Genomic DNA, 13,461 nt, shown 5'->3' with positions numbered 1-13,461 from the left:
CTACCAAAATCCATTAAACAAACTCAAAAGTTTATTGGTATGGTTAACCATTACCATAGATATATTTCACAATTAGCCGAATTTACTGGAGTTATATATGATTTAATTAATAAAACAAGTAAAAACCGAGACAAAACTCTAGTTTGGGATGATAAATCTATTAAAGCGTTTGAATGCATTAAAGACAAGTTTGCATCTAAGGTCTTGTTAAATCATTTTAGCAAAGATGCAAAATTAACTTTAACTGTAGATGCATCCAATACGGCAGTCGGTGGTGTTCTACAACAAAATTTCAACAATAAGTCTGAACCTCTCGCATTCTATTCGAAGAAACTTTCACCAGCTGAAATGAAATATAGTGCTTTTGATAGAGAGCTATTAGCAATTTATCTTAATATTAAACATTTTCGATATCTATTAGAAGGAAGAGAATTCACTGTATTTACTGATCACAAGCCCTTAGTTTTTGCTCTAAATTCAAAAACTGAACGTAGTCCACGACAAACCAGACATCTTGAATTTATTGCACAATTTACAAATGATATTCAGCATATTACTGGACAAGCAAATGTAGTAGCCGATACTTTATCTAGGGCATTTGAAATAGAAGCAATTCAAAATTCAGAACTTAATTTTAAAATTTTAGAAAAGGAACAGCAACAAGATGATGAGCTAAACAATCTTGTATCTCAACAATCATTTCAAAATTTAAAATTAGTTAAAATTCCTGTTTTAAATTTCAATATATGGTGTGAATCATCCAGAGATTGTCAATATTTTAATTTTCAATTTTGATATTTTAATTTTCAAAAATTTTCAGTTAGATTAAATTTTTACCTTCAAGAAGTTATACTCTTTATATGTGAATATTCTTAATAAAAATATAAATAATAAAAAGGATACTACAGAGCCGTTCTCGCGTTTATCATACACCACTCCGTGCAATATTGTATATTTGATCCTAGCATCGACCGCAGGGACAATGTCTTAGAACGTCAAGGCCTATCTGCCCGGTCAGACGATGCAAACCTAGAAATCATCATATACATCCCTCCTCCCACCTGTTGCCCCAGTGGATACCGCCCTAATATCAGGGCCTTACTCACTGGCAAAAATCGCATTATCTTAGGCGATTTCAATGCCCATCATGATCTATGGCGGGCAGACAGTAGGGGTGAGATGTTGGCGGATCAAATAGAAGAAACGACGTTCTGCACAATAAACGGATACGCCCCCACACGTATGGTAGGAAGCTGTCACAGCTCGCCAGATATCTCAATCGTGAGCGCAGAACTCGTAAACTGCGTTAACTGGCAGCCGATGGTAACATTGGCATCCGACCACCTGCCCATACTTATTTCGCTTGAGCGTAACGCCGACTTCATCGTCACTGAAAAACGCACTTTCATAAACTTCAAAAAAGGAAAGTGGGAAGAATATAAATCCTTTACAGACAGCCGCCTAACTGCCCTCCCTATCCCGACTGATGCCCGCCAAGGGGAGCGTGCCTTCCGCTTGACTCAGGCGACCCCCAAATAAGGGATATAAACCAACGCATCAGATTGCTTGTAGATGAACACAAGCGGGCGAAATGGGAGGAGCACCTAAGAGGTTGTAACCTCTCTACCGGTGTGGGTAAACTTTGGTCCACCGTAAAGTCCCTATCGAATCCGACTAAGCACAAAGACAAAGTTTCCATCGCCTTTGGCGACAAAGTGCTGTCGGACGCGAAAAAATGCGCGAGCTCTTTCTGCCGACAATATATAATGCAACCTACGGTCGACAAAGATAGACGGAGAGCCAATAGACGCGCGCATAAACACAAATTCAGCGAGTCACCAATCACCATCACCGCTAAAGAGGTTGAGGACGCCATTGGTCGTGCTAAACCATCCAAAGCAGTGGGCCCAGACGGCATAGCCATGCCGATGCTTAAAAACCTAGGGAAAGAGGGGTTCAAATATTTAGCACATGTCTTCAATCTGTCTCTTTCTACCTTTGTCATAAGCGAGAAGTCGAGAGGAAAGGACGTGTTTAAGATCGCTCGTTGAATTTTGTTTGCAAAAATGGTGAAACCCTTTGAATAATTATTAAAAGTGACAAATATGTGAGATAGAGACTCTGTAAGATCAGTTCACTTTTAATTTAACAAAATCTAATATCAATAACGATTCAAAACCTAGTGAAATACCATATAAATATTTAAAAATTTTATACCGGTGAGAAAGTGACTCAAGTCTAGCGAATAGAAACGCATACATATGCATATATAATTACAAATTAACACAAAACGAAAACGGCATAGTGAAAACGATAGCAAAGGCAATATGTCTGAAAGCGAAAATAAGTGTGACAAGTGCAAACTTGCAATTCGCGGGGAGACGGGAATTAGATGTGTGGGTGTGTGTGCGAAAGTATACCACTCGGCAGCAAAATGTTCCGGCTTGGATAGCTATAAAGCTACTGTAATAGGAACACATCCAATGGTAAATTTTATTTGCGAAGAGTGTATTACATACATACATAATATTGATCTGGTATTGCGAGACATGCAAGAGAGTGTTAATAGGAACAGTGGCTATTTAAAAGAATACAAAAACGAATTTGAAGAAGCTTTAAAAACCAACCAAAAAGAGATGCGGGCGTTAATGAAAACAATGGAGGAAAAATACAATGAACGTTTGGCGACTTTAAAAATGCATCAAGAAATGTATATTGAAAATGCAGCTGAAATTAAGAAAGTGCGGGAGATAGCAGAGAAAATAAAAAATCAAGCTGAAGTAGTGGGGAGGGAGAATGAGAAATTTTGTAGTGAAATAAAAACAATAGTAAAGGAGAAAAACGATGGGATACCACAACAAACATATGCAAATATTCTAAGAACGGGTGAAAATAAAAACACAGCTAGGGCCGTTCCAGAGCTTAAGAAACGGGCTCCTATTATTGTTAAACCGAAGGCAAAACAAACTAGTGAAAGAACAAGGCAAGATCTAAATAATAAAATTAACCCTAACGAGCTAAAGATAACAGACATTAAAGCGGGCCATAATGGTATTATGGTGATCGATAGTATTAATGAAGATGAAAGAAATAAGATTAAACAAATTATGGATAAAAAAATAAGTGATGAATATGAAATAAAGATACCACGTGACTATAAACCAAAATTATTTATAACAGGCATGCAGTTTGAAAAGAATAGAGATGACCTGATCGAGTGTCTAAGAAAGCAAAACAAATGCCTAGAACAGGGTGAAATAAAAATTATTAAGCAATATAATGTTAAAACTAGCAACAAAAACTATTACAACGCAATATTGGAGGTGGACGAGGAAATGTTTACTAATGCTTTAAAATTGGATAAGCTCAACGTAGGATGGGAAAGGTGCAAAGTTTACGATGGCGTTGATGTGACAACGTGTTTCAAATGCAGAGGATACAATCACAAGGCGACTGAATGCAAAAACGAGGAAGTTTGTACCAAATGCTTGGGTAAGCATAAGACCATTGAATGTAATGAACAACCAGCAAACAAGTGTATAAACTGCATAAAGGCAAATGAGAAGTTAAATCTAGGACTAGATGTCAATCACTCGTGCAATAGCAGACAGTGCCCAGTCTACCTAAAGCACTTGAATGCAAAAAAACAAAGGCTAGGATACTAGCAGCGAACACCCAACGCACTGATAAGCCCGCCACAATTCAATGAGATACCGCTGAAGAAAATTCGATACAAAGAAAGACTGCAGACTAGACACAATGAACTTAAGTGCATATACTTGAATATTAACAGCATAGTATCAAACAAATGTGAACTGGAAGTGTTGGCTGAAGTACATACACCAAGTATCATATTATGTTCGGAAACGTGTACAACAAAAGATGTTGAAGACAGCGAATTAGAAATAGCATCGTATAATATGGTTAGATGCGACTCGCACAGCAGGCATACAGGAGGAGTACTAGTGTATGTTCATAGGACAGTGGAGATAAATGTAATTTATAATGCTAGTGTCAATATGAACTTATGGTGCATTATAATAAAATTGAAAAAGGTCGATAAAAAGTGGCAAATAGGGGTTCTGTATCATTCACCAAGCACAAGTGATGCAGCGTTTATCGAGTACCTAAATGAAATAATAATCGATAAATTTGAAAGAAGTAAATGTAATATACTAATCGGGGATTTTAATATAAACATGAACTACATATCAACATATAGTACAAAATTGAATGAGATATTTTCTGTGATGGGTATGACCCAAAAAGTAGAATTTAATACTCGAATTACAGATGCAAGTGCATCTAAAATTGATTTATTATATTCAAATTCAGATGAAATACAGTGCAATAATTTGCCTGCATACAAAATTTCAGATCACGAAACAATAATGTTCAATATTAAAACGTCTAAATCATACCAGATGAGAATGACCAAGAAAATCACAGCTTGGGATAAATATAATAGTGAAATCTTAATAAGCATCCTGAGATCATGTAACTTCAACATAAATGAAAACCTACTAATTGATGAGAAAGTCGAATTAGTGAACAACATAATAATGCAAGCTATGGAAAGTTTAACGTATGAAAAAGAAGTTCATATCAAGCTTATGAATAAATGGTACGACAGAGAACTGGCGCAAATGAATAAATGCAAATATAATAATTATAAGCTTGCGATACAAACAGGTGATTGGAACGAATATAAAAATATAAATCGTATCTACAAAAAGCTTGTAAAAATAAAGAAAGTTAAATATATGGAAAATAAAGTCGAAATGAATGAAAATAACGCCAGAGAAATGTGGAAACATCTTAAGCAAGCGGTTTGCTTAACGAGAGATAACGAAGGGATTAAAAAGGCGATAATAGATGGTATGATGGTAGAAAATGAAACTGAGCTGGCAAATGGTCTAAATAGGTTCTTTATAAATAGCGTAATAGAAATTAATAACATCATAGAACCTTGCCGTATAGCACTAAGTGATGTACAAGTCAATTCTAGATTAAAGTTTGCCAAAATAACAACAGATGAAGTTATTAATATTCTGAAAGAGTTCAAATATAAAATAGGCGGCAGAAAACTTATATCTGATGGAGTACTTAAAGACTGTATATCGTTTACAGGATATTTCTACGCACAAATAATAAATAACAGCCTAGAAGAGGGTCTTGTACCAGAAAAGTGGAAAACGTCAACGGTGATACCAGTGGAAAAAGTTAAAAAGACAGTAAAACCTGAAGAACTTAGACCCATAAACACCCTGCCTAGTGATTGTAAAATACTTGAAGCTTATGTTAAGAACCAGTTAACGAAATACCTTGAAGATAATAATATACTAGCCCACCAGCAGTCAGGCTTTAGAAAGAAACATTCATGTGAGACAGCTCTTAATTTGGTGATACATGACTGGAAATAAGAGTTAAATAAAAAAAAGTGGTTGTTTCAGTCTTCCTAGACCTCAAACGAGCTTTTGAAACAGTGGATAGGGAGATCTTAATCAAAAAAATGGAACGTATTGGTATAACTGGTATAGAACTTGACTGGTTTCGCAGCTATTTGAAGCAGAGGAGACAGAAAACGGTTATAAATACCGTGATGTCTGATGAATTGGAAGTACCCATAGGGTTACCACAAGGCTCAGTTTTGGCACCGATACTGTTCTTAATTTATATTAATGATATAGTTAACGCTATTGAAGGTTGTGAAATTAAACTATTCGCTGATGATGCATTAATAATGATTAGTGAGAATAATATTAAGTCTGCACTTTCTAAAATACAACATGAACTGAATAACCTGTATAAATGGTTGTGCGGAAATAGACTGAAACTTAATATAAATAAAACGAAATTTATGATAATAACAAGGAGGAACGTTAATGAGGATATAATTGGTTTAAAAATAAATGATGAAAGCATACAAAAAGTTGACAGTATAAAATATTTGGGAATTATAATTGATAACAAACTCAAGTTTGAAGAACATATAAACTACACAGTCCAGAAAGTAGCGAAAAAAATTGGGGTTATGCAGAGAACATCCAAATATATTCAAAAAAAGTACAAAATAATTATATATAAGTCCATTATAGAACCGCACTTTGTAAACTGCCCATCTATTCTATTCATTGTGTCAGACAAAGAAATAGATAAACTTCAAAAGATGCAAAACAGATGTATGAGATTTATTCTTAAAAAACCTAGAGATACTCGTACGGCTGATATGCTGAGAAGTTTGAACTGGTTAAGTGTAAAGCAAAAGATTTTTTTTCACGCTATGAAGTTTATATTTAATATTAAAAGTGAAAATGTACCTGAATATCTAAGTAAAAACGTAGTATTAGTTAAGCAAACACATAACATTAATACAAGGAATAAACACAATTTCAAACTGCCTTTATTCATAACTGAAATAGATCAGCAAAATATTTTTTATAAAGGTTTAAAAAGTTTCAATGAACTGCCTATAGATATAAAAAGTTGTAATGAAATCGGGGCTTTTAAAGCAAAACTTTATGAATATTGTAAAACCTTAGCAATAAGATAGTAAATTGTAATATAATTTAATTTATGAATTAGGCTTTTTTGCCGTAATAAATAAATGAAATGAAATGAAATGGAAAATGGCCAAGGTGATCCCGCTACTAAAGCCTGGGAAACCAGCTAACATAGGTGAGTCGTATCGTCCGATATCTCTCCTATCGCCAGTGGCAAAGACGCTTGAAGCCATTCTGCTCCCTTATTTCCAAGCAAATTTGCAGCTAGCCCCTCATCAGCATGGCTTCAGAAAACTCCATAGCACTACCACCGCGCTGAATGCCATTAGCACCCAGATAAAATGCGGTTTAAATCAATACCCCCACCATAGAACAGTACTCGTAGCGTTAGACCTATCAAAAGCTTTTGATACGGTCAACCATGGCTCGTTACTGCAGGACCTGGAAGGGTCTACCCTTCCCCCATGTCTTAAAAGGTGGACCGCAAATTATCTGGGTGTCGGCAGGCATCGGTGCAATTTAGAAAAAAACATCAAAACCAAGGAGAATTAAACAGGGGGTGCCACAGGGTGGTGTCCTATCCCCACTTTTGTTTAATTTCTACATATCTAAGCTACCTTCAGCACCGGAAAGAGTCACAATCGTTTCCTACGCCGATGACTGCACAATAATGGCCACAGGCCCAGGCCCAAAGATCGATGCGCTATGCAATAAAATAAACGGCTACCTCCCTGATCTCCCAGTTTTTTCGCCTAGCGAAACCTGGCATTATCACCGCCTAAATCTTCCGCGACCTTATGTACAACATGGACGCCCAAATGTCGACCATTTTGAACATCCACGTCGATGGCACTACGCTACCGACTGTCCGACACCCCAAAATCTTGGGTGTGACGTTTGATCAGGATCTACATTTTGGTGAGCCGCAGCCGCAATTGTTCCGAGAATTCAGAGCCGTAACAAAATCCTCAAATCCCTCGCTGGCAGTACTTGGGGAAAAGATAAAGAAACGCTCATGTCTACATACAAAGCAATTAGCCAGCCGATTACGTGCTACGCGTCACCCATATGGTCGCCAAGCCTAAAAATCACCCACTGGAAGAAACTACAGGCCTGCCAAAATACTGCTCTCAGAATCGCCACGGGCTGTCTTCTTATGTCCCCAGAACACCATCTGCATAATGAGACGAGAATACTCCCCATCAGGGAGAGAAATGAGATGCTGACCAAACAGTTCCTGTTGAATACCCAGAAACCTGGGCATCCCAACAGACATCTGATTGACGAGCCAGCACCGCCTAGGGGCTTAAGGAGTCATCTCCGTAAGCATTTTGAGGAAATACGGCACCTGAGAAACCAGCCGTATGAAGTGAAAAAAAACAAGCAGGTCCTTGGAGAACTCCATAAACAGGCGTCGGACCTTTATGCCGGGAATTGCCCGGTGAATCCAGTACTTAACGAAAATTATCCAAAACTTGCGGAAGAGGAACGCATACTCCCCAGGGAAACGCGTGTCACTCTTGCTCAACTTCGTTCTGGATACTGTAACAGGTTAAACTCTTACCTATCCAGAATCAACCCTGACATACAAAATGTATGCCCCGCTTGCAATGTGTCCACACATGACACCAACCATCTCTTCAATTGTAATGTGGAACCAACGCCTCTAACACCCCTTTCCTTATGGTCCACCCCTGTAGAAACGGCAAGTTTCCTTGGACTCCCGTTAGAGGATATTGATGACAATTTGTGATCGGTCGCGGCTATTAGGTGGGGCGAGCATTGCTACAACAACAACAACAACTTGGCATGGCGTAGCCCAGGGGGTAATTTGAAGATCATATAAATTATACAATTAAAAAAGCTGCTAATAAAATAGGAGTGATGCAGAGAACAACGAAATTCATTCAGAAAAAGTACAAAATAATCTTATATAAATCAGTTATAGAACCGCACTTCGTGTACTGCCCGTCCATTCTATTCATAATATCGGATAAAGAAGTAGACAAGCTCCAAAAGCTTCAAAATAGATGCATGAGATTTATTCTTCAGAAACCTAGAGATACACGAACGGCTGACATGTTGAAGACTTTAGACTGGTTAAGTGTGAAACAAAAGATTTTTTTCCACTCCATGAAATTCATATTTAATATTAAACATGGAAATTTACCTGAGTATTTAAATAAAAATATAGCATTAGTTGAGCAAACTCACAACATAAATACGAGGAGCAAACATAATTTCAAATTGCCGTTTTTTAGAACTGAAATTGATCAACAGAACATTTTCTACAAGGGTCTGAAAAGTTACAATGAACTGCCTATGGATATAAAAAGTTGCAACCAAATAACAGTATTTAAAACAAAATTATATGAATATTGTAAAACCTTAGCTATAAGATAAAAAACTGTAATATTTTCAAATTTACGAATTAGGCTTCTGGCCGTAATAAATAAATAATCTAATCTAATCTAATCTAATAGTCTAGTTGAGGGGTCGACTGCTAATACGCTACCAAAAATATCGAGAGGTGTCAAACGACGCGTCTTGACATCAGTATTAATAATCCGAAGGCGGAAAATAAAAATATTAACTCGTTCAAACTTCAGCGACTGGCATGTGTATGCATCACGGGAGCTAAGCGCACATGCCCTACAGCAGCGCTGGAGGCTATCCTCGATCTGACCCCGCTGCATATATCAATAGAGCAGTCAGCCAAGCGAACCCTCCTGAATATTGCTAAGGAGGGCTCGGGCATACCGGGCTACCGCCACGGTGATGCACACTTTTTGGTAATAGTCTAGTTGAGGGGTCGACTGCTAATACGCTAGCAAAAATATCGAGAGAGGTGTCAAACGGCGCGTCTTGACATCAGTATTAATAATCCGAAGGCGGAAAATAAAAATTTTAACGCGTTCAAAAGATATTAACGAAAAACCGTAAAATGACCCGCGGGTACCTCCGAAACCGAGGGTCGGATCCATAGTATTTTTGCGCAGAACACCTTTCTGCCTTGGAGGCCTTCGGCCGCGATTATAAAAAATAACCCTGGGCTACGCCATGCCAATCCGGGTGTGTGGTATAACCGTGGCTACCGCCACGGTGATGCACAATTTTTTTGGGGGTACAAACACAACAACAACCACATGGAAATCGCCAACTTCAAATGCAAATATCTCCGGACAGAGATAAAATTTTTCTTTTCCGCCATCGGATTATTGTTCTCGAAATTAATACGCGTCGTTTGACACCTCTCTCGATATTTTTGGTAGCGTATTAGCAGTCGACCCCTCAACTAGACTATTACCCACTTTTTTTGGTGGGTACAAACACAACAACAACCACATGAAAATCGCCAACTTCAACTGCAAATATCTCCGGACATAGATGTTCTCGAGATTAATACGCGTCTTTTAACACCTCGCTCGATATTTTTGGTAGCGTATTAGCAGTCGACCCCTCAACTAGACTATTACCGCCAAGAGTTATTTTTTATAAGCGCGGCCAAAGGCCGCCAACGCAAAAAGGTGTTCTGCGCAAAAATAGTATGTATCCCACCCCAGGTTTCGGAAGTACCCGCGAGTCTTTTCGGTTTTTTGTTAATATCTTTTGACCGAGTTAAAATTTTACTTTTCCGCCTTCGGATTATTGTTCTCGAGATTAATACGCGTTTTTTGACACCTCTCTCGATAATTTTTGACGCGTATTAGCAGTCGACCCCTCAACTAGACTTTTACCCAAAGTATTACCGTAAAATCCACTTACTCTTTTCCACTGGTCAATGGATGCTTGCCATACATCCAGTGCAACATGGTAGTCTGGCGGTACAATTCCTCGCAGATGTTGCACCTTACGCTTGCACACTATTCCAGCATTTAGCTCGTCCAACAAACTCTCTTCAGATTTCCTTTTCAAAACATCCAGTTTGTCTGCGACATTTTTAACAAGGTTATTTACTGCTACCACTGTTGGCAAAATAGTATTATTGCATGTAACTCTTTCAATATCCCTCGAAAGACTTTGCACATGATCCATTTCCCTATCAAAATTTTTTTGAGCAACGCGAAACTTTTTATTAAGGATCTCGTAAGGGACCTTAAGCGTGGAGTGTTCTAAAGATTTAATCTCTGCCATATTTAATTCCATATTAGCCGAATAACCAATAACCCATTATTAGTGATGAATGGTATTTTACATCCTGTGACTGGATCACTGTTATTACAAAATCGATATGACTGGGCGCTTTCAGCGAATGCAAAATATGTTGATCGTAACTAGAGTTGGGTCGTTTCGTTCTGAACTTGTTCAATTGACCGGGTCTCTCAACTGAACAAGTGAACTAGATCTTTGATTTTGGTTCTATTTGTTCTTTTAGTTCGTTTTATCTGTTGTGTTGTTGTTGTTGTAGCGGTAAGGTTGCTCCCCGAAGGCTTTGGGGAGTGTTATCGATGTGATGGTCCTTTGCCGGATACAGATCCGGTACGCTCCGGTAACACAGCGCCATGAAGGTGCTAGCCCGACCATCTCGGGAACGATTTATATGATTACGTAAATCCTTCAGGGCATGCTTCCCTCCCCACCCCCAACTTCCATGAGGAGCTTGGGGTCGCCAGAGCCTCGTTTGTTAGTGAAACAGGATTCGCCGCGGATAGGTGAGGTTGACAATGGGGTTTGGAGAAGCTATATATTGCGCTGGCAACCTGAAGGGTTGCGCTACACAACCCCTTGAATCTGGTATTTTAGTCGCCTCTTACGACAGGCATACCTTCCGCGGGTATATTCTGACCCCCTAACCCGCTGGGGAGCTTCTCGTTTTATCTAATGTTATTCTTTCTCTCTTCTCGTTCGCGAATATTGTAAATTTGTACATACTTGAAGTAAATTCTTCTTCTTATGATTTGCTTGGAACAAATTTTAGGAGATGGCTACTTTTCAATATCAGATGGCGCCAGTGTCGCTCATTCTACCGTTCTCCATAAAAACGCGTGCAATCTACTCATAATGCATAAGGTTGTGTTAAACTCATCTATATGAAAAAGTGCTTATGTGTCGGAGCTGTGAACAAATTTGCTTGAAAAAAAGGAACAGACGGGCAGAAAAGGACAACTTGTTCGTTCATCAGAAAAAGAACGAAAGAACCGAATCTCTGAAATGAACGAAAAAGCACAACTCTATACGTAAAGGCGGTGACACAATGACATTTTTCATATATATGCGGGGGAATATTTAGAATTAGGTGCCACGATTTTCCAAGTTTTCTTTTTTTCGAGGGGTAGCGGGGGCCCTAAAAATCACAAAATTATCATCCGCAACTCTAGGAAACTCTTAATTTATGAAATATAAGCCTTTTAGTTTGCACATTTAGTAAAATTTCAACTTAAGTCCTGCACTTAAAATGCGGATCGCACATGTCGATAGCGATATCAAAAGACGCGTATTTGCGTCAAGATTCAGAATCCGAAAGCAGAAACTACATTTTTTATCTCGTTTAAAAGTAATTCGCGGAAAACCCGTCGGTACTACTGTCGCTTTTTTCGTTGTTGCAATTAAACAAACGAAAACAAATGAAGGTGGTGAATAGCGTTGCCAGCTCCGCAACAATATCTTTTTAACTTGGTAGAAGATTATAAACATACACTATCAATGTATTTTGTTTTGTAATTCTCTGAATAATTTGAAATTAATATACTTAATTTGAACAAGGGCAGAATACAGACATTTGTCTTCTGCGTAGTACACCCTTCTGCGCAGCACCCCAAATAATATTAGACTACAATTATTAAAAGTGTTGTACAAAAGCAAAATACATTAATAGTGTATGTTTGTTTGCATTTATGCCGACGTGGCACCACCTTATAATGTTCTACCAAGATAAAAAGATATTGTTGCGGAGCTTGCAACACTATTCACCACCGTCATTTATTTAATTGCAACAACGAAAAAAGCGACAATAATACCGACGGGTTTTCCGCGAATAACTTTTAAACGAGATAAAAAAGAAAGTTTCTGATTCTGAATCTTGACGCAAATACGCGTCTTTTGATATGTGCTATCGATAGGTGCGACCCGAATTTTAAGTGCAGGACTTAAGTTGAAATTTTACTAAATTTGGAAATTAAAAAGCTTATATTTCATAAACTAAGAGTTTCCTAGAGTTGCGGATGATAATTTTGTGATTTTTAGGACCCCCTCTACCCCCAAAAATCAGCAAAAGTTTGAAAATCGGTGCACCTTATATAAAATCCAACCCTGAAGGAACTTCGCAATTGAAATTTGTTTCGCCTTGCCAATTCACATACAAAATTTCGCGAAACACTGTTTTAAACATTCTCCCTATACAACGAAAATACTTGCTAACATATTTTCTGTCGTATTCGATGTTTATGTTCAGTTTTTAATTGCGAAAAATGTTAGAAAATTTACCAACCAGTGGGAAAAATTATTTCACTTGCAAAGCGTGCCAACACCCTTAGCCAAAGCAAATGTCAAATTCTTCTTCTTATGATTTGCTTGGAACAAAATTGAAGAGTTGGATTGATAGTATAAATGAAAGGGAAAGAGATAAAATCAAAGAAATTATGGATAAAGTGGTGCGAAAACGAACGGTCGTGTTTAATTTTGCTCCTTGAATTTTATATTGAAAAATTGTAAAACCTCATAAAAATATTAGATAACATAATCTAATGTAAGAGATAGAGACTCAGGAAACTAATTTCGAAGTTATTTGTGACATTAAATAAAATAAAGTCTAAATTAATAAATTTTTAATATAAATAAGACATACACATTTGCACCTGCATTTGTAGCTACATGCATATGTACATATGTATGCACATATATGTATGCAAGTTACTTAAACCAAAACGGAAAAAAAGTGCGACAAGTGCAAAAGTTCGATACGTGGAGAAGTGGCCAATATACGATGTGAAGGGGTGTGTGGTAAATATTACCACCTGAC

At 37.7% G+C, this 13,461-nt stretch overlaps 1 protein-coding gene across 1 annotated transcript in view; it reads right to left on the bottom strand.

The window, feature by feature from the left end:
• Positions 1–10,746, bottom strand: part of Kaz (Katazuke) — a 273,874-nt gene extending 263,128 nt beyond the window's left edge. The window contains exon 1 of the mRNA XM_067760097.1: positions 10,269–10,746. Coding sequence (XP_067616198.1) covers positions 10,269–10,649 — 381 coding nt within the window. The 5' untranslated portion in view covers positions 10,650–10,746. The remainder of the gene's footprint in view (positions 1–10,268) is intronic.
• Positions 10,747–13,461: the final 2,715 nt, after the last annotated feature.

The sequence above is a fragment of the Eurosta solidaginis genome, chromosome 1 (genome assembly GCF_040869045.1).
Source record: "Eurosta solidaginis isolate ZX-2024a chromosome 1, ASM4086904v1, whole genome shotgun sequence".
Lineage (NCBI taxonomy): Eukaryota > Metazoa > Arthropoda > Insecta > Diptera > Tephritidae > Eurosta > Eurosta solidaginis.
The sequence above is the reverse complement of the archived record's forward strand: the minus strand, read 5'-3'. Positions and strand labels throughout refer to the sequence as shown.